Genomic DNA, 21,742 nt, shown 5'->3' on the forward strand with positions numbered 1-21,742 from the left:
CTGGTGCACGGGTGGGGCTGCTTGGTTTTCCTGAAGGTGTCCCGGATCAGGTGGGGTTCCGCTCGGTGCCTGGCCAGCTGGGTGAGGGATGATGCTGTTGCAGCTGGTCACCACCCCCTTCAGGGTGGGGGTCTCCACTGGGTGCCTGGCCAACCTGGGTGAGGGGATGATGGTTGTATGCAGCTGGTCACACCCCCTTCAGGGTGGGGGTCCCCACTGGGGTGCCTGGCCAGTCTGGATGAGGGGATGATGGCTGTTTGCAGCTGGCCACAGCCCCTTCAGGGTGGGGGTCCCCACTGGGGTGCCTGGCCAGTCTGGGTGAGGGGCTGAGGGCCGTTTTCAGGCTGGCAGGTGACTGAAGCTCCCAACCTCTCCTTTTTTGCCTTTTTTTTTTTATTCTGGGATTTATTTACCTTCTATGGCTGTCACTGGAACTGAGAGCCGGCTTTAGCTCTGAGGCTCGGCTCCAGCTCTGAGACCTCGGCTGCTGAAAGCAGGTATCTGGGCTTTGTTTAGCTTCTATAATTGAAACACTGTTGCAGCTCCAGCTCCGAGCCTGGCTGGCTGAAAGCAGGTTTCTGGGGTTTGTTTAGGTTCTATAATTGCAACATTGTTTCTTAGACTGGAGCTCAGAGGCTGGCAGCGGCAGGCGGGGAACCTTGGCTCTCTCTATCACTGGAACAAGCAAGCCTCCTGTTCGCTTCAGCTGCCTGGCTGCCGGCCGCCATCTTGGTTGGCAGTTAATTTGCATATCTCGCTGATTAGCCAATGGGAAGGGTAGGGAAGTTACGGTTAATTACCATGTTTCTCTATTATTAGATAGGATACTTGCTTGTTATACATTAGCTAGTTCAGAAAGATTAAAATTTAATAACACTTGCCTTGTGGGAATGGAACTAGGTGGCTGGAGAACAGGTGACGTAGAGGGAACTGTCACCAAAGGACCTTTTGAATCAAGAACTATGTGAGTTACCTATTTTTTTAAAAATATGTTTTATTGATTTCAGAGAAGGAGGGAGAGGGAAAGAGAGAGAGAAACATCAATGATGAGAGAGAATCATTGATTGTCTGCCTCCTGCATGCCCCCTTTTGGGGATCGAGTCCACAACTCAGGCATGTGCCCCTGACTGGAATCTTTCAGACCGTAGGCCAATGCTCTATCCACTGAGCCAAATGGGCTAGGGCCTCAGCTACCTTTTTCACTTAACAACATATCTTGGTGTAGGACTACATTTAGATCAGCACATTCTTTATAGTAACTACATAGGATTCCACTACATATGTGAAATATATTTAATTTATTTAATTAGCCCCCTCTTGATGGGAATTGAGGTTGTTCAGTCTATTGCTGCCACAACAGATACCCTTGTATCTGTAAGATAAATTCTTAGAAATACAACTGCTAGCTCAAAGGTATGTGCATTTAAAATTTTGATAGATAGTTCCAAATTACTCTATGCAGAGGTTGTAGTAGTTCAACAGGATATAAGATTACTCAGGTTTTTAGAAGGTTTCCAGCTGCCTCAACCTGTAACATAAGATAAAACATTGGTTGCAGAGAGGGCAAGCCAGTTAACACTATTGGTGGACTAGAGTTTTTGTTTTTCCCACTGAAGCTGGTTAAGGTCCTGTGAGAAAGTATACAGTATAATAAAGTTATTAAATGTAGCTGTCTGCCCTAGCCGGTTTACTTTTAGTATTGAAAAATTAAAAATAAATTAAAATAAAAGAAATGCAGCTATCAGAAGGTTAGCAAGATGAAAGTGACGCGGGTGTGTCAGTTGCTGTTGAGCGGCCTTCACTGACAGCTGTACTGTCCTTACTTACTTTTGCTTTTTTTCTAGGACCTTAGCATCCTGAGACATCATAGCCTTCAGGGTTGACCTGGTCAGAGTTCATCATGTCCAAGTTAAAAAGCTCAGAGTCAGTCAGGGTGGTGGTTCGCTGCCGGCCCATGAATGGCAAGGAAAAGGCCGCTTCGTATGACAAGGTGGTGGATGTGGATGTGAAGCTGGGCCAGGTGTCTGTGAAGAACCCCCGAGGAGTGGCCCATGAAATGCCCAAGACCTTCACCTTTGATGCAGTGTATGACTGGAATGCCAAGCAGTTTGAACTCTATGATGAGACATTCCGACCGCTTGTGGACTCCGTTCTGCAGGGTTTCAATGGGACGATTTTTGCCTATGGACAAACAGGGACTGGGAAAACCTACACCATGGAAGGAGTCCGTGGTGACCCTGAAAAAAGAGGGGTCATCCCTAACTCGTTTGATCACATCTTCACCCATATCTCTCGATCCCAAAATCAACAGTACCTGGTCAGGGCTTCTTACTTAGAGATCTACCAGGAGGAGATCCGAGATTTGCTCTCAAAGGATCAGACCAAAAGGCTTGAGCTCAAAGAGAGGCCTGACACTGGAGTGTATGTGAAAGACCTGTCTTCCTTCGTCACCAAGAGCGTGAAGGAAATAGAGCACGTGATGAATGTGGGGAACCAGAACCGTTCTGTTGGTGCTACTAACATGAATGAGCACAGTTCGCGTTCTCATGCAATTTTTGTCATCACCATCGAGTGCAGTGAGGTGGGCCTTGATGGAGAAAACCACATTCGTGTAGGGAAATTGAACCTTGTCGATCTTGCTGGCAGTGAACGGCAAGCCAAGACCGGTGCACAAGGGGAAAGACTGAAGGAAGCGACCAAGATCAACCTGTCCCTTTCAGCCTTGGGTAATGTCATCTCTGCCCTGGTGGACGGCAAAAGCACTCACATTCCATATCGGGACTCAAAGCTTACCAGGCTCCTCCAAGATTCTCTTGGTGGCAACGCTAAAACTGTGATGGTGGCCAATGTGGGGCCTGCCTCTTACAATGTAGAAGAAACTCTGACCACCCTGAGATATGCCAACCGTGCCAAAAACATCAAGAACAAGCCAAGGGTCAATGAGGACCCTAAGGATGCCCTCCTTCGAGAATTCCAGGAAGAGATTGCTCGGCTCAAGGCCCAGCTAGAAAAACGGTCCATTGGCAGGAAAAAGAGGCGAGAGAAGCGGAGGGAAGGTGGTGGCAGTGGTGGGGGTGGGGAAGACGAGGAGGACGAGGGAGAAGAGGGTGAGGAGGAAGGGGAAGATAAGGATGATTATTGGCGGGAACAGCAAGAAAAGCTGGAGATTGAGAAGCGGGCCATTGTAGAGGACCACAGCTTGGTTGCAGAGGAGAAGATGAAGCTGCTGAAAGAGAAGGAGAAGAAGATGGAGGACCTGCGGCGGGAGAAGGATGCTGCCGAGATGCTGGGCGCCAAAATCAAGGTAATAGACTCCTCTTGGGCCTTCTTTTTCTTTCAAATCTTTTGTTTTTATAAAAAAAATGACATGAGGGATGATGTTTCTTTTGGTTCTGCATTCCCAGTAGCTCCATGATATCCAGTGCCCAATAAACATTTGTCGAATTGTATTGAATGAAGAAGAAGGTTTTCAAATTTAAAAAATTTAAATATTGAATTCATAGTAAGAATAATTGTTGCATATGTGCAAGGTATAAAAAGCAGCATTAAAACTAACACCCATATTACCCTCCGCCCACCCAGTGTAAGAAATAGGACAACAACCATATCTTTATGAATTCTTTGTGTCCCCTCACACCCACCAGGTAATCATTATCTTAGATTTGTTGGTTAATTTCCTTTATAGTTTTCCCATATATGTATATATCTCTAAATAAAAGATAGTTTTAGTTTCACATTGTTTTTGACTTCTATATAAATGGATTCTCACTGCTGCAATTTGCTTTTATTCACTCAGTGTTATGATAATGAGATTTATCCACATTGATGCCTATAGCTGTGATTCATTCATTCATTATTACTATTCTGAGAGTTGCACGGTATTCCAATCTTCTGAGAGAGTGGGTTGTTTCCATTTTCTGCTATAAACGTTCTTGTACTTGGCTCCAGGAGAACAGGTACATACAAGAATTTCTTGTCTGACACTGCTAGGTCCTAGAATATGTGCAGCTTCAACTTTACTAGATGATGACAAGTTGTTTTCTAAAGTAGCCCTGTGAATTGAAACTTCTACCAGGAACATATGAGTTCAGGTTGCTCCTCATCCTTACCAACACTTAGATTATCAGACTGTAGTTTTTTTGTATATCTAGTGAATATAAAATGGTAATTTGTGGTATATATATACTAGTGTGTGTGTGTGTGTGTGTGTGTGTGTTTTAATTGATTTTTAGAGAAAGAGAAAGGGAAAGAGGGAAGAGAGAGAGAGAAACATTGATGTAAGAGAGAGAAACATTGATGCACGCCCCATACTGGGGATAGAGCCCACAGCCCAGGCATGTGCCCTGACCGGGATTCAAACAGACAACCCTTCGGTGCACAGGATGACACCTAACCAACTGAGCCACACCCTCCGGGCTCGTTGTGGTTTTAACATGCAGTGCAGTAATCACACAATATACAGGACGGTTTCATCAAACGCTCCCTGTAGTCAGTCCCTCCCCCAACCTCCAGCTGTGCGTTGCTGACCAGTATTCTAGAGCAAGGAGGCTCCCTGTGTTGAACCGTCTTCTGGTGGCAGTTACTGCTCCATCAGGTGCCTGGACCCGGGGCTGCCACTGGGCGTCCATGGCAGAAGAGGGTGCAGAGCTCGCCCTGGAATCCTCGGATGACCACGAGCCAGAATTCCTCTGGCACGTTGGGTTCTAGCTCATTGAATGTATGCACACTTTTTATTTCTGCTCTAAAATGTATGTATGCTTATTTAAAAAGGACAAGTGACCTCTCTCTCCCCTCCCCTCCCCCTGCTATATGAAGCCATACTTTGTCTGTGGCTCATGGTAGCCCTCACACAGAGCTGGGTACTAATTTATTTTCAGAGACAGGGGTCCTTTCCAGGACTCTGAAGACCTGATGCGAAAATGGATTCATGTACAACACAATTAGGAGATGACTGTTTCAGGGAGCAGCTTTCTAAAGGGGTTCCATTAGTGTTCCAAACACTGCCCCACCCTCCTCACTCCTGCACTTGAAGGGTAACTGGGAGTGCCCATGTTTGATTTGCATGCTGTGTTTTAGGATCATATCTGTTATCCAGGCCCAGGAACACCTAGAGTCTCTAAACTACCTGGTGTATTTAGGCAACTCTCAGAAGCCAAATGTGGCCGGACTCAGCATTACTGCTCCCTTTGGGCGCAGTCAGTCCCACCGCCTCTGACTCCCGTCTCACCAGGATCTCTTGGACCCATCATCCCCTTTGCTCTCCTCCTCCACTACTGCCCTAGCCCAGGCCTGGACCCTCAAAACAGCTGCCTGGCTGGTCTCCCTGCACTCAGCCTGCCCTCCTCCTGTCATTCTCCTTGTGGCATGGAGTCATGTTTCTAAAACACAGATCTGATTGTGTACTGTCATGCTCAACGAACATGGCCGTGTTTGCTGCAGTTCTCAGGATCACGTTTAGTTCCCATAACAGAGCTTTGAGGTTGTTGAACTGACTGACCCCTGATTGCTTTGCCAACTTCATGTATCACCACTCCCTACCCTACCCTCTCACACAAATTTTTTTTCTTGGCTGATTTCTATTTGACTTCAGCACTCTGTAGAAGTCTCTGAGACAGGAAACTTTTCCTGACTCCCTCCTAAAGCCTGAATTCTCTCCCTCCTGTGTGCCTCTCCCATTATTACTTGTTTTTTTCCCTCATGATGGCTTCTGACCCGTAGAGTAAGAACCTGCTTACTTGTCTGTGGCCCTCAGTGGCCTCTCAGCTTTGCTATTCACACTGAAACGTTTTTTGTTAAAAGAAAGCTGAAGTTGGTGTATGTCTGGAGAAGATGTATCTTCTGTATTTCCAAGGTGGAGCCCCCTCAGCCCCATCGCAGTGATGAGCAAGACACAGCTGAACACAATATATTTTTCTCTGGAGTCCGCCCCCTTTGCCTCAGTCCAGGAAGAGGGAGAGGCACCTGTACGAGTCTCCCTCTGAGAAGATACATTCGGAGGGAGACCATTCACAAGATGGATTCTACTCTTTCCTTAGGCCATGGAGAGTAAGCTGCTTGTTGGAGGAAAAAATATAGTAGATCATACCAATGAACAGCAGAAAATCCTGGAGCAAAAACGGCAGGAAATTGCAGAGCAGGTAACTTTTCATTCCTGTTTGGGGAGAATGTGGAGGGTAAGGCACGTTAATGCTACCAAGCAAATATCTCTTGTATCAGACTCTTCAGAGGGAATGGAAATGAGCTGTGGTAGCCCCTTCCTAGCGGGAGACTCTGATCTGGAGCAGCCCTGCCCTATATTCTTGTGTAGACATTGTCTCTAGGCAAGCTGATGAATTTTGGAATGTTGCTCAGAAACGTCGAGAAAGAGAAATCCAGCAACAGATGGAAAGTCGAGATGAGGAGACCTTAGAACTTAAAGAGACCTACAGCTCGTTGCAGCAAGAGGTGGACATCAAGACCAAAAAACTCAAAAAGGTATAAAAGGAACCAGGCCAGGCAGAGGTGTCTTGAGACTTGGGGGAAAGGGAGAGCTCGCGGGCTACCCTCCTCATCTGCTTCTCCCCTGGGTTCCAGCTCTTCTCCAAGCTTCAGGCAGTGAAGGCGGAGATCCATGACCTCCAGGAAGAGCACATCAAGGAGCGGCAGGAGCTGGAGCAGACTCAGAATGAGCTCACCAGGGAGCTGAAACTCAAGTAAGTTCTGGGCCCTCCATGGCGCCCCCCAGCCACTTGCTGGGTTGTTGTTTGTTAAGTAAGAAATACTTCCCTGAGGACAGGGTCCCTTCTCTCCAGCTCATCTCCTGTCACTTTGTCCTCTATTGGTAAGAAAGTCACTTTCTGTCTCTGGACTTCATCTGTGAAGGGAATGATTTCACCAGATGATCTCCAAGTTTCCTTCCACGCTGCCCTCCTGAAGCCTTTCAGGACTCTGGCCTCACCTTTATCTATTAATGAGAAGGAATCTTTTATTAACTAGAATTTTCTGAATGGTATAGAGAACACCCAAATACCCATCACCCAAATTCAATGATAAAACATCTTTTGTCATCTTTCATAAAAGTATTTTTAAAAATATATTTTTATTGATTTCAGAGAGGAAGGGAGAGGAAGAGAGAGATAGAAACATCAATGATGAGAAGGAATCATTGATTGGCTGCCTCCTGCACGTTGGACCGAGCCCGCAACCCAGGCATGTGCTCTTGACCGGAATCGAACCTGGGGCCCTTCGGTCCGCAGGCCGATGCTCTATCCACTGAGCCAAACCAGGCAGGGCCATAAAAGTATTTTAAAGCAAACCTTACCTCATGTTATGTCACTCCTGCATATTTACATGACCACAATGCAATTTTTAAAAAGCTTTCTTGAAATATAATTCACATACGTTACAGTTCACCTATTTAAAGTATACAAGTGAGTTTTTAAAAACTATATATTTACCCGGGCCAGGTAGCTCAGTTGGTTAGAGCATTGTCCCTATATGACAAAGTTGTGGGTTTCAGTCCCCAGTCAGGGCACATACAAGAAGCAACCGATGAATGCATTAATGAGTGGAACAACAAATTGATATTTCTCTCTCTCTCTTGCTCTCTCTCTCTCTCTCCTCTCTCCGCTTCCTTCACTCTTTTGCCCCCTCCCTCTCTTTCAAATTAATTTAAAAAAATATATATTTAGCCTGGCCAGTGTGGTTCAGTGGTTGAGCATCGACCCAGGCACCAAGAGGTCACTGGTTCGATTCCTGGTCAGGGCACATGTCTGGGTTGCAGCTCAGTCCCCAGTAGGGGGCGTGCAGAAGGCAGCCAGTTGATTTTTCTCTCTCAATGATGTTTCTATCTCTCTCCCTCTCTTTTCCTCTTTCTCTAAAAAAAAAAAAATCAATCACTATATATATATATATAAGTGATTGATTTCAAAGAGAGAGGAAGGGAGAGGGAGAAAGAAGAAACATTGATGTGAGGGAGAAACATCGACTGGTTGTGTCATGCATACAACATAACTGGGAATCAAACTGGTGACCTTTCTGGGTTTTTTTAAAAATATCCTATCTAATAAAAGAGAAACATGGTAATTAGCCGTACCTCCGCTACCCTTCCCATTGGCTAATCAGGGCGATATGCAAATTAACTGCCAGCCAAGATGGCGGCCGGCAGCCAGGCAGCTTGAAGCGAACATGAGGCTTGCTTGCTTCAGTGACGGAGGACTCCAACGTTCCCCGCCTGCTGCTGCCGGCCTCTGAGCTTGCAGTTTGAAACATTGTTACAAATATAGAAGCTAAACAAAACCCCAGAAACCTGCTTTCAGACAGCTGGGCCTCAGAGCTGGAGTTGAAACAGTGTTTCGATTATAGAACCCAAACAAACCAGATCCCTGCTTTCAGCAGAGGATGTCTCATAGCTAGAGCCAAGCCTCAGAGCTAAAGCTGGCCCGGAATAAAAAAAAAGGAGCGGTTGGGAGCTTCAGTCACCCACCAGCCTGAAAACAGCCCTCAGCCCCTCACCCAGACTGGCCAGGCACCCCAGTGGGGACCCCCACCCTGAAGGGGGTGTGACCAGATGCAAACAGCCATCATCCACTCATCCAGGCTGGCCAGGCACCCCAGTGGGGACCCCCACCCTGATCCGGGACACCCTTCAGGGCAAACCAGCCGGCCCCCACCCGTGCACCAGGCCTCTATCCTATATAGTAAAAGGGTAATATGCCTCCCAGCACCGGGATCAGCGGAGCCGCGAGGCCTCCCGGCACCGGGATCAGCGTGACAGGGGGCAGCGCCCAAACCCACTGATTGCCCAGGGGGCAGCGCCCAAACCCACTGATCGCCCTGCGGCTCTGTGTGTGACAGAGGGCGGTGCCCCAACTCCCCTATCGGCCCTACTCTGTGAGTGACGGGGGGGAGCTCCTCAACCCCCTGATCGGCCCTGCTCTGTGCGTGACAGGGGGCAGCGCCCAAACCCACTGATCGCCCTGCGGCTCTGTGTGTGACAGAGGGCGGTGCCCCAACTCCCCTATCGGCCCTACTCTGTGAGTGACAGGGGGGGAGCTCCTCAACCCCCTGATCGGCCCTGCTCTGTGCGTGACAGGGGGTGGCGCCGCAACCTCCCCATCGACCCTGCCTCGAGTGTGACAGGGGGTGGTGCCCCAACCCCCCAATCGTCCCTACCCTGAGCGTGACTGAGGGTGGCATCACAACCTCCCGATCCGCCCTGCTCTGTGCATGACAGGTGGCAGCGCCCCAACTCCCCAATCAGCCCTGCTCTGAGCCCAACCAGGGGCTGCACCTAGGGTTTGGGCATGCCCTCTGCCACCCGGGAGCAGGCCTAAGCCAGCAGGTCGTTATCTCCCGAGGGGTCCCAGACTTCGAGAGGCCACAGGCCGGGCTGAGGGACCCCCCCCCCCCCCAGTGCACAAATTTTTGTGCACCGGGCCTCTAGTATATATAAATATATTGTTATTGATTTCAGAGAGGAAGGGAGAGGGAGAGAGAGACAGAAACATTAATGATGAGAGAGAGTCATTGATTGGCTGCCTCCTGCATGCCCCACACTGGGGATCGAGCCTGCAACCTGGGCATGTGCCCTGACTGGGAATTGAACCATGACCTTCTAGTTCATAGGCTGATGCTCAGCCACTGAACCACGTCAGCCAGGCCCAAACCGGCGACCTTTCAATGCATGGGAAAATGTTCAACCAACTGAGCCACACTGGCCAGGGCTATTTCCGTATAAATTTTAAGATCAGCTTGTCAATTTCTGAAAAAAAGCCAGCTGTAATTGTAATAGGGACTGTGTTGAATCTGTAGATCAATTTGGAAAATATTGTCATCTTATCAATATTGTGTTCTGATCCATGAATATAGGATATCTTTCTATTTATTTAGAATTTCGTTTTCTGTCAAAACTGTTTTATAGTTTTCAGTGCACAACTACTTGCACTTCTTTTGTTAAATTTAAACCTAAATATTCTATTTTTGATGCTATTTATATGGAATTGTTTTTTTAATTTTCTTTCAGGGTACTACCGTTGATTTTTTATAGAACATATTGTCTTTCCACCTAACAAAATTAACATTAAGTTTCTTAGTATTTTCTCATAGTCTGTCCATATTCAGATATTCTCGGTTTGTTCATATTCAGATCTATATGTGGACCACATATTGCATTTGGTAATTATGTCTCTTAACTTTATTTTAATGTGGAGCAATCCATTTCTCTGTTAAGAACTTATCTTCTAGCCCTGACCAGTTTGGTTCAGTGGATAGAACGTCGGGCAACGGACTGAAAGGTCCCGGATTCGATTCCGGTCGAGGGCATGTACCTTGGTTGCAGGCTCGATCCCTAGTGCGGGGAGTGCAGGAGGCAGCTGATCAATGTTTCTCTCTAATCGATGTTTCTAACTCTCTATCCCTCTCCCTTCCTCTCTGTAAAAAATCAATAAAAATCTATTTAAAAAAAAAAGAACTTATCTTCTAGTTAACTTGTTGAAAAAGTTGGGTCAGATAGCCTGTAGAAATATCTCACATTCTGGATTTGTTGGTCTGCTTCTTCATGGAGTTGTCTAATTTGTGTCTCTGTCTCCCCTTTTTTCCTTTAACTGAAAGCTAGCGCTGAAACACTGGTTCTCAACATAGAAATCATCTCAGGAGTTTGTAAAGTAATGATTCTTGGGCCCCACCCCAGAGATTTTTATATAGGGCAGGGTCCTTAAAGTTTAGCAGGCACCGAATCATCTGAAGGGCTTGTTAAACACAGATGGCTGGGCCTCATACCCAGAGAGCTTGATTCAGTGTCTGGGGTGGGGCCTGAGAATTTTCCTTTCTAACAAGGTCTAGTCGTTGCTCCTGCTGGTTCGGTGAACATACTTTGAGAACCATTGATTTGTCATGGATCTGGGCAAGATGTGTTTCAGAACTCTCTAAATGATATTAATGTGCAGTTTGGCTTGAAAACCATTGACCTAATAGTTTCAACCAATAATGATCTTTGTCTGGATCTTTTATTTCATTAGGGCTTACAAAATGATGTTTTTCTATGTCAGTCCTTCCACAGCATTAGCTGGAATTTTTCTTTAAAGAAGAACTTTTCAAAGGGATTATTTTAACAACCACGATTTAAATTTTAAAAGAAGCCCTTAAAATTAAATGAATGGCCTTGGCCAATGTGGCTCAGTTGGTTACAGTGTCATCCCATACACCGAAAGATGGCAGGTTAGATTTCCGTAAGGACACATGCCCAAGTTGCTGGTTTGATCCCAGTCAGGGAGTGTACAGTAGGCAACTGATTGATGTTTCTTTTTCACATTGATGTTTCTCTCTCTCTCTCTCTCTCCCCCCCTTCCTCTCTCTAAAATCAATAATTTTTTTATAAAGGGTTGAAATTAAAAAATATTAAATGTATGTATTAGTCCTCTTTCTAGGTATGCACACCTGGAAAAGAGATCAGAACAAAATATGCCAAAATATTAATAATAGCTATTTCTGGATAGTGAAATTATGTGTAATGATATTTTTCCAAAATTTCTAACGTGTAAATAGGCCCTTTAAAATCAGAAAAACGAACAAATATATGTTTGAAAAATAATTTCTTAAATGTCAAGTAAAATGAAGAGAAAATTCATCTCTCCAGAATACTGTATTTTTTCCTTAATGAAGGCATTTTTAGCTCTTCTTTTGAATAAACAGTGAGTCGGTCTGTTTTTTACAGCCAGTGCCCTTCACCTCTGGTGTTGTGCGTCCCTCTCACATTAACACCCCTTTGGCATTGTTCTGTCCTGAGGTTTTGAAAGAGTGAATGCAGAAATGTGGCAGGAGACAGTCATCACCATGGTGAGACACACCCAGCGGTCTCCTCTTTCACTGTTTGCCATGTTCCCTGGATGCTTCTGACACAAACTCTTCTCAGGAATGGTTTTCATTCTGAGAAGTCTAAGGGACTGAAATATTTGGTCCTACTCTTTGTCCTAGTGATTAGAATGTGAAATTTTCCATCTCTGGCAACAATCCAGGGGATTGGAGGAAGCAGTTTAATTTCTAATCTGTTTTCAGCATGTTGGAAGTTAATGAGTGGGTTAGCAGTACCAGTGTTCCTCCAAAAGGCACTTCAAATAGCACAGGTTCACTCTAGTGTAGGCCAGGTATCATCTCCCTCTTCAGTTCTTTCAGCTCCTCAAGCTACTTCTCCTTATTCCTAGGGCAGACCACTGTCAGCACCTGTCATACCTGAGTGCTGTACCGTTCGTTACCTCTCTGTCTCAGGCAGGGACCAAGTGTCATTCATGTCTGATCCCAGTTCTTTGTATGATGTCAGGTTCATGGTACCTGCTTAGTGAATGTTTGCTGAGTAACTTGACTTATCTAATTACTCACTACACATGGGACCAGATAGCGAACACTCCCTCTGTATTCTTTCTCTATTTGTATTCACCCCTGTATGTGTGCTCTTACAGGCATCTTATTATAGAAAACTTTATCCCTCTGGAAGAAAAAAGTAAAATTATGAATAGATCCTTCTTTGACGAAGAGGAAGATCATTGGAAATTACATCCTATAACCAGACTGGAGTAAGTCACTACTTTAAGTAGACTTTAAGGTGGGCAGGAGGGAAGGAATGTTGATAAGCTGGACTTGGCCAGAGGGGTATGGTAAGAACGCAGTTTCATTCATTTAAAGATGGAACCAGCTGCATCTCTGCTTTTGTGATGGCCATAGTTCCACAAGATAAAAGTTTGATGAGTACGGTATTAGAACTGGGAGACTTTGTCACAGTGAACTAATGACCTTTCCTGAGTTCCTCATTTCAGCTTCCCAGCTGTCAAGTGAAGCAAGATAGGCCAGATGAGGGGCAGTAGGCAGGTGTTATCTTGTGTGTCAGTCTGACACCGTTTTGAGAAGGACTCTCAGTATAAGTCTGGGTCCTGCTGGAAAAATGGAAGATGTCTGCCAAGGACACAGGGGTGGGGAGTGTTGACAGCTATGCTTCATGCCTACCATCTCAGACGGCAACTCAAGCAGAAAGTAGAAGCAGCTCGTGTGTCATTTCCATGTCAGCCCTCAATCCAGGGAGTCACTTGCTTCAGGTTCTCTTTAAGCAGGCTCAGAGTCTTCTGAGTGCTGGCTCCACAGGACCGATCCTGGGGCTGTGGACCACACGCCAGCCAGGTCTTTAACCACTGCAGTGCATTTCCAGGAATCAGCAGATGATGAAGCGGCCCGTCTCAGCTGTGGGATATAAGAGACCATTGAGCCAGCACGCAAGAATGTCCATGATGATTCGTCCAGAGGCCCGGTACAGGGTGAGAAGATTGTTCTTGTCTTCCTCTCCGCTCTCTTTTAGAGGAGTTTAGACACCGTTCTGCAAAGTCAGAGTTTTCATCCTGACTCTTTCCAGAGGCACCTGAGGAAATTTATATTAATGTAACAACATTTTAAAAATATATTTTTTTATTGATTTCAGAGAGGACTGGAGAGGGAGAGAGAGATAGAAACATCAATGATGAGAGAGAATCATTGATTAGCTGCCTCTTGCACACCCCACAGTGGGGATTAAGCCCACAAACCAGGCATATGCCCTAACTGGGAATCAAATTGTGACCTCCTGGTTCATAGGTCAATGCTCAACCACTGAGCCATGCTGGCTGGGCTTAATATAGCAATTTTAACAAATAACAAATAAAAAATAATTATAAATAGAAAGGTAAAATAGAACGAGATTTAGAAAAATCAGGACTAGGGAAGGAGGAGAGTATAAGCATCCTGTCATAATGGCCAATAAATATTAACGATAAGTTTTTAAATGGCTCTGTGGGCCCAGCTGGTGTGGCTCAGTGGTTGAGCATAGACCCATGAATCAGGTAGTCATGGTTTGGTTCCGGGTTGGGGCACATGCCCTCATTATGGGCTAGATCACCAGTAGGGGGCGTGCAGGAGGCAGCTAATCGATGATTCTCATCATTGATGTTTCTATCTCTCCTCCCTCTCTCTGAAATCAATAAAAAATAAAAACAAAACAAACAAACAAAAAAATTTAAAATGGCTCTGTGAAGCCATAGCCGATTTGGCTCAGTGGATAGTGCATCAGCCTGCGGACCAAAGGGTCCCAGGTTCGATTCTGGTCAAGGGCACATTGGTTGCAGGCTTCTCTCCCTGGCCCGGGCCGTGTTTGGGGCCTGTGCAGGAGGTAACCAATCAATGTTTTTCTCTCACATCAATGTTTCTGTCTTTCCCTATCTCTTCCACTCTCTAAAAAGTCCGTGGAGCCCTAACCAGTTTGGCGCAGTGGATAGAACGTCAGCCTTCAGACTGAAGGGTCCCAGGTTCAATTCCGGTCAAGGGCATGTACCTTGGTTGCGGGCACATCCCCAGTGGGGAGTGTGCAGGAGGCAGCTGATCGATGTTTCTAACTCTCTAACCCTCTCCCTTCCTCTCTGTAAAAAATCAATAAAATATATATATTTTTAAAAATCAGTGGAAAAAATATCCTCAGGTGAGGATTAAAAAAAATGGCTCTTTGGGAAGACTGGGAAGAATGTTGGTGTCAGTGATAGGAGATGGAAATGTGTTAAAGAAGTTACGGTACTTCCATTTAACTTAATGTGGGTCAGTCAGGAAGTAATTGAAAGTGCCACAATTAAGACCTGTTTAATGACCCGAACATATTATAATACTGAATGAGCTATTTATAAGCATTTGCTGTGTGCCAGGCACTATACTGAGTGCTTTATTGCTTTCTCTACTAAACCCTCCCACCTACTCTATGCAATAGTCCTTAGTAGGTAGCTGGTAAATGGAGGAACCAGGAGACATGATGTATTGTTAAGTTATAAAACAATTGGTTCTGCCAGTGTATATATGAATAAAAAAATCTGGGACAAAATATATCAAAATGTGAACTGGTTATCCCTGGTTATTAGAAGTACACTCAATTTAAATTTTCTTCTTTTTGCTTATCTGTATTTTATAACTGTGGGGAACCTGTATAATTTTGATAATGAAAGGTTTTCATTTAAAATATATTTGAGTCTCCCTTGGCAGCCAGAGTGAAACAGATTAGAATTAGCTCCTCAGGTGCTGTCTTCCTGGCATTGAGTTATTTAAAATAAAACAAAAGCAAAAAAGATGTATTAGATGGAGTCTTATATAGTGGAAGATGAGTAATGTGTCAGACAGAATCCTCAGAAGCATTTTTATAACAGTTTCAGAGGGTGCATATCTTGCCGGTTATTTCATGTCTTAAGCCAAAAACATGCTTTTAAATCCTACAAATCAAATATGTAGATTTCCAGGGGGCAAACCTGATCCAAAGGTAGAATTTAAAGCAGTGGCATGCAGGTGTTTTTAGCAATAGACCCAATCCATTAAGAGAAATTTTAAGCAGTATCTCAATATATAAAATTGAGAAGTAAAGCCACTCCCTCTCCTCACCTTCTCCTCCCAGTGACCCCTCCTACCCGCTCTGGAGTGCTGGGGCCTGAACTCTGCTGAGTGGGAGGAGCTGGAGGACAGGACGTGTAACCTGGGTGCTCTTCTGATATGCATTTGCCTCGGTATGGGGGAGCTCAGAAAAGGCCCACCACCGGGTAGCAAGTGAAGAAATCCCTCCACAAGGCCAATTATAAAGCGGGCCCTGACTGATTATTCTTTTTATTATTTATTTATTTTTCCAAACTGATTTTTCAAATGTGGTTACATGCACATACACTACCACACACACCCTCCACACACATACACCATACCTGCCCTCTCCCCTTGGCAACCAAAACATTCATCAAAGCTGCCGTAGGTGGTGAGATTATTGGTGATTACTATGTTCTTCTTTATACCTTTTTGTATTTTTACATTGTCTTCAACAAATGGGTTTTACTTAATTTATTATTATTCCCCTTAGGCAGTGATGGCGAACCTATGACATGCGTGTCAGAGGTGACACGCGAACTCATTTTTTTGGTTGATTTTTCTTTGTTAAATGGCATTTAAATATATAAAATAAATATCAAAAATATAAATCTTTGTTTTACTATGGTTGCAGATATCAAAAAATTTCTATATGTGACACGGCACCAGAGTTAAGTTAAGGTTTTTCAAAATGCTGACACGCCGAGCTCAAAAGGTTCGCCATCACTGCCTTAGGGTATAATACATGTTCATTGTTAAAAAAAAAAAATTTTAAGGAAAATAGTGAAAAGCCTATAGAAGAAAATAAAAAGCATCTGTAATCCCACCAGGAAAAATGTTATAAAACTACATCACTGCTAGGCAGGAACTAGGTAGGCTCTGAGTAGCAAGCAATTTGCAGTTCTGCTTTCGGAGGGGTCTACTTTGCTTGTACTCTCTGTGTCTGATTGGAAACCAACCTTGCTGGTGATGGCTGTGCTTCTGCAGGCAGAAAACATTGTGCTGCTAGAGCTGGACATGCCCAGCCGGACCACCAGGGACTATGAGGGCCCCGCCATTGCCCCCAAAGTCCAGGCGGCATTGGATGCGGCTCTGCAGGACGAAGATGAAATACAGGTGGATGCATCATCCTTTGAAAGTACTGCAAATAAGAAATCCAAGACCAGGTGAGTGGCTCTTGATGACCTATGTTTTTAGACAAGGACAAATGAAAGTAGAAGGTGGCAAGAGTGCTTGTTTATCATAAAATGCTTTACAGGATACACCAGAAAATAATGCCATATTACTCCTGGGTTTATTCACTTATTACACAAATATTTATGGTTCTGGCATTATGCCAGGTAGACTGAATACCAGAATGCCGAATGTGCCTGGTTCCTAGTATAAGGAGCGTGTGTTCTAGTGAAACAGGGGACAGTTCTTTGGTCCCCACCAGGTACCAGGGACTTAATTTGGTGCTAAATTAGAAATTCTACCATATTAAATTCTGGATTAGAAGTTTAAGGAAACAACTGGGTGTAAAACCAAAAATGGAAGAAATTCTACCTGGAAGCTTAATATTTTTTGCCACTTTGGAGAAGACAGTCAAGATTTGATTTAAATGGAGGAACAATGGCTGAGAATCAGAGTCCCTTCCCTGAGGTTTCACTCCTTGGTTGGCAGGTTGTGTTGGCCATGTGCAGAGGGTCGGGCTATGCCATTCTCATGCTGTTACAGCTGAAAGGCCATTGACGAAAGGGCACCTGGAAATGTTAATGGCACTTGGTGGGAAAGGAGTCTGATCTGTGCTGGTGACAGAGATGGGACATTTAATAATGTGAACATGTGCTTGACTTTTGCAGGCCTAAAAGCGGAAGGAAGTCGGGATCTTCCTCTTCTTCCTCAGGAACCCCTGCATCTCAGCTTTATCCACAGTCTCGGGGGCTGGTTCCAAAGTAAAGCCAGTTCCTGCTCTCCTGGGGTTTAAACAGCATTTGCCTTCTGAGAAAAGAGATGAGCAAATACCTGCAGAGAGGACTCCAGCCCAAACTCAGAACATTCCCCTGGGGAGAAGCGATGGCCTCTTTGCAGATTAACCAACTTAATCTGGCTGAAAGGTGCTGGTCCTAACCTGGCATTCAGCTCCTCTGGGTAACGTCCCTTAATTAGCATCTCAGATATGCATGGGTAAGGTAAAGTGCGGTAGTCGAAGTGGAAAGCAAGAGGATGACCTGTGACCTTGCTTCCCTTCTCCCTTGCCTTCTCTCCCTTCCTTTCCCTTCCCTTCTCCCCTCTCCTTTTCTAGCCTGTTCTTTACACTGGGCTCCCTTCTTGTTGAACAATAGGGCAGAATCAGGAGTCACCTTAGCAGGACCAAGTCTTTAGAGCCTCAGGATAAAATAACAGTGAGGTTGAAAAGTGGAAGCCCTAGAACTTGAATACGTGCTTGTTCTTGTAGGTTGAAATGAGAAATCTCATTTGGATCTAAACCCCAGTGGGCATGATCCATGCTCCTCAGTAAGAAGGGGATCTATCTTTGGGATCTGCTGAATGAGGAAATGTTGTCCAAGGAAGCTACCCATTTCACTCCTGAGGGATTAATGTTGGAAGCAGTAGAAATCACATTCCCTTTGCCTCCTTGGAGAGTTTAGAGAAACAGCTTCTTTAAAAACCTCAAAACCATGACCATCCTGTCAAAGACATAAATCTGTGAGCTGATGCCACGTCCATACACCGTGTCATTTTACTCTTCATTTGTCACCATCTTAGCCAATCGTGTACTCTGAGCACCCTTCCTAGGCCCATCTGCCTCCCGAGCATGCTCTACAGTGGGCCTGTTTTGTGGGACAAGGGAGGCTGGCTCTGCCTTCTCTGTTTGGACATAAGTAGGGGGAATGAGACATATGGTGGCACTTTTGAATTCCCCACTTTGTCCCATATTTACGGAGAGAGCATAAGGGTACTAGGCAGATGCAGAGACAGAGACATGAGGCTCAGTGCAGTGTGAAGGGAAGACAAAGGTGGGAGCAAATGAACCTGCCTGTCTTCAGCTGAAACTCACCAAACCCTAGGATGGTGGCTCTCCCAGGCAGAACCTAAAGGGTGGCTAGGAGGTGCTGTGTGATTGCATAGGCTCAGAGGAGAGTTAGAAGTTCCCCGTTTACATATACTAGTTTGGTTTATAAGTTTTAGTTCTTTGTATTATTGAAATTCAAAGCTTCATTTTATGTTGGTCATTAGGTGAATGTTACTCCTTTTTCCCCCAAGAGAAACTCATAAGTGTGTGTGGATGTGCAAGCACAGTGGTGCCTATGTTCTTTGAGTGTGTCCATGTGTGTCTGTAAGAGAAAGATAGAGACCAAGAACTTGCCCGGTTTTAGAAATACACTAATGTACAGTTGTTGCCTTTGTCTGTATTAAAGGCCCATTGAATGACTAATCCAGTTGGAAGCACTCCCATGTGGGTGTCTGAGTCCACGAGCCAAGCCTGCGGGGCAGTGTGAGTCCCCAGGTCTGCCTCCCGGGTGTACCTTGCTGGCATGGTGCCTCGGGAAGGTGGCGACTCAGGTGGGCCTTGAGTTATATTTTTACTCAGCTGCTCAGTCCCCAGGGCACGTTTCTGGATCAGAACCTGTGGGAAAGAGGAGGTACCAAGTGCAATGTCACAGCATTCTACAAATGGAGATCTGTCATCTGGCAGCTTATCTCCTTTTTAGTTACTGTTCTTTCTGAACCCAGGGTCCTTTTCAGTAATTCCCAGAGCCTGATGGAGCCTTCCCTCATCTTCCTTGGGATCAAACCCTGCTTCTCTCTTATTTACTAAGACTTTCCCAGTTTGAATAGGAACCACATGACCAGGTGGTAGCTTAAGATGGTTTTCTGCCAGTTACACCTGTCTCTTGCCCCCCATTTTTTCAAAGCTAGTATGAATTGTATAGGCTGAAAATATTCATCTGGCAAGTTTGAGAATTGAACACTGCAGATAACACGATACCTTAATACTGATATCTCAAGGTGGCTATTCTGACCAAGGGTGGTTGCGTGACCATAGAGCTTTTCTAAGAAGGCAAAAGAAGAAAGCTAAGTTGACAAGCAGGGCTAGTGAAACAGCTTGCCTTGTACTCTTCTGATGGTCTGCGAACAAAGTGGAGGAACACCTGAGTGGAGGCGAAGCTGTCGCTTCCCAAGCAGTCTCCGGTGCTTTTCTTCTCTCACAGTGGATCCGATAAATATTTGAATAGAGCAGATAGCAGAACATAAGCTGCTGTGTTGGGCTCTGAATTGAGCCACATGTGTGAAGGACCTCCCAGGCCCACTGAGGGACCAGGTTTCCTGTCTGTAGTCATGCTAGAGTGTTCCAAGCCATCTGAGGGCCAGCAGCAGTTAGTGAAGTCTGGAAGCCAACCTAACGCTATCTAAGAAGATCATCTGAGAGAAGGAGTTTGAGACTGTGTGTGCAACCCTCATCAGGCGCCTTTCTGCTCTGATCAGTAGGAATGTATCTGGCTTTATATTTTAAAGTCACCTGTCGCCCAGACCCCTGGATCCAGAACCCAAGGCCAGAAATCATAGGCATGAAGCACTTTCTTAAGACTGACTTAACGTTGGATTGTTCCCTATGGAATGCCTGCCTGCATGCTGCTTGAATTGCACCACCCACACCTCCATGACCAAGGGCATCAGAGTTCTGCAGCTCGGGCGTGGGCCCTGGGCTGCTCTCTGCTTTTCCTGTCTGACTCTTGTAAGTCCTCCCTCACTGAATGTAAAGTTGTTGCCAAGTTGCTGAGAAGTGTCAGTTCCCTGTTGTTAACATGGGATGTCAGTCCTGCCTCACATCTCCCACTAGAGGTCAAGGCTCACTGCAAGTCACACCTTGGGCCATCGGAACACCATCAGTGGACGAAAATGGGGCTATTAATATACTCTAAAAGCCATAATCAGAATGCTCAGAGGGAACTGGATAAGAACAGTGGGCCTGGCTATTGTCTATCTCACAAGGTTTTGTCTTGTACTGTTCAGAAATCTGCCACCTTTCTCCTTGCCCTTGTTTCTTGAATGAAATGCTTTTGAGGTTATTTATGAAATGAGTAATCCTGGTGCAGGAAGGAGGCAGTGGGCTTTATGGCTCTTTAGAGTTAATACTGATCTTGACCTTCTCTTTGGCTACCTTTAGACAAAGAACATGCCAATTACTTGGGGCTCTAAGTTTTACAATTGATATTTATTTGTATCATCTCTTTGTCTAGGAATGTAAAAGTGATTCTAAACTAAGATGTGTAATAAAAATCAATCAGATTTATTGTACCTACAAAAAGGTGTCCTCATAAATGACTAACGTTTTTGAAAATGATATGCCTGTGGCTGATACACTGTCACTTTCTTTAAACATTTTAATTTTTCTAGTGAAAAGAGGGTGGGAGTGGAAATGAAGATTGAGTTGGAATGCTGGTATTTAAAAAATAGAGCAACAAGATAAAGGGACATAAAATGAAGCAAGACAGAGTGACAAGTAAGTGCTTCTCATGTTTTTCCAAGGAGGGTCCAGCCTAGGCAACAGCCATGACATGTCTTTTTAATGATTGTGGTGTGTTGTTTTTTTAATTTCTGTAAATGTATTACATATTATACTTTAAAATATGTGGGGGTATTTTTTACACAAAAATATTTTTTGTTATTTACCATCAGGAAAAAAAGAAATACCAGAAATGGGCCATATGTTGGTCTTGTGGCTTCTCATATTCTCAGGCCTGCTGAAGTATATCCCTGGGGGGTTGTGCTTCCTGGTTGAGACGTAGGGACTGAATAGAGAGGGCACAGACCCTGGCCTCTGTGCTGGGTCTGAATTCTGGTTGTGTCTGCTTACTAACCATGTGACTATGAGGAATTTAATTTACCTCTGTGAATCTCGGGGTCCTTGCCTGTAAAATGGGGTGATAATCCCTGCCTTGCAGGACCATTGTGAGGATTAGCAATGATTTAAAGCAACAAGCACATAGTATGTGGACTAGAGCAGACATTTAAAATGTACTTGCTGCTGTGACAAGGCCCTGTGTTCAGAAGATACCATGAACAATTTGTATCCTAATGTACTAGAAGCTAGTACTGGGCAAATCATGTTCAGAAAATCCTAGGCCTCTATAGAAAAGCTGGCATTTTTAAAAAATTGATTTTTTTTTTTGAGAGAGAGAGAGTAGAGAGAGAGAGAGAAATGGGCGGGGGGGGGGGGGGAGAAAAAGAAAAACATTGATTTGTTGTTCCACTTATTTATGCATTCACTGGTTGCTTCTTGTATGTGCCTTGACCAGGGATCCAACCTGCAGCATTGGCATATCAGGACCATACTCTAACCAACTAAGCTACTCAGCCAGGGAAAGCCGCTAACTAT

The 21,742-nt window shown here is 44.9% G+C and overlaps 1 protein-coding gene across 1 annotated transcript; it reads left to right on the forward strand.

Annotated features, from left to right (window-relative positions):
* The first annotated feature begins 1,842 nt into the window (after positions 1 to 1,842).
* On the forward strand, positions 1,843 to 20,671 carry KIF3B (kinesin family member 3B). Its single transcript, XM_014456451.2, has 8 exons — positions 1,843 to 3,304; positions 6,036 to 6,137; positions 6,352 to 6,474; positions 6,574 to 6,692; positions 12,435 to 12,548; positions 13,175 to 13,280; positions 16,366 to 16,544; positions 17,220 to 20,671. Exons 1-8 carry the CDS (start codon positions 1,901 to 1,903, stop codon positions 17,314 to 17,316), a joined length of 2,244 nt encoding a protein of 747 aa, XP_014311937.1. The 5' UTR covers positions 1,843 to 1,900; the 3' UTR covers positions 17,317 to 20,671.
* The last annotated feature ends 1,071 nt before the right edge of the window (positions 20,672 to 21,742 follow it).

This window comes from Myotis lucifugus, unplaced genomic scaffold, assembly GCF_000147115.1.
Source record: "Myotis lucifugus unplaced genomic scaffold, Myoluc2.0 scaffold_60, whole genome shotgun sequence".
NCBI classification, from domain to species: domain Eukaryota; kingdom Metazoa; phylum Chordata; class Mammalia; order Chiroptera; family Vespertilionidae; genus Myotis; species Myotis lucifugus.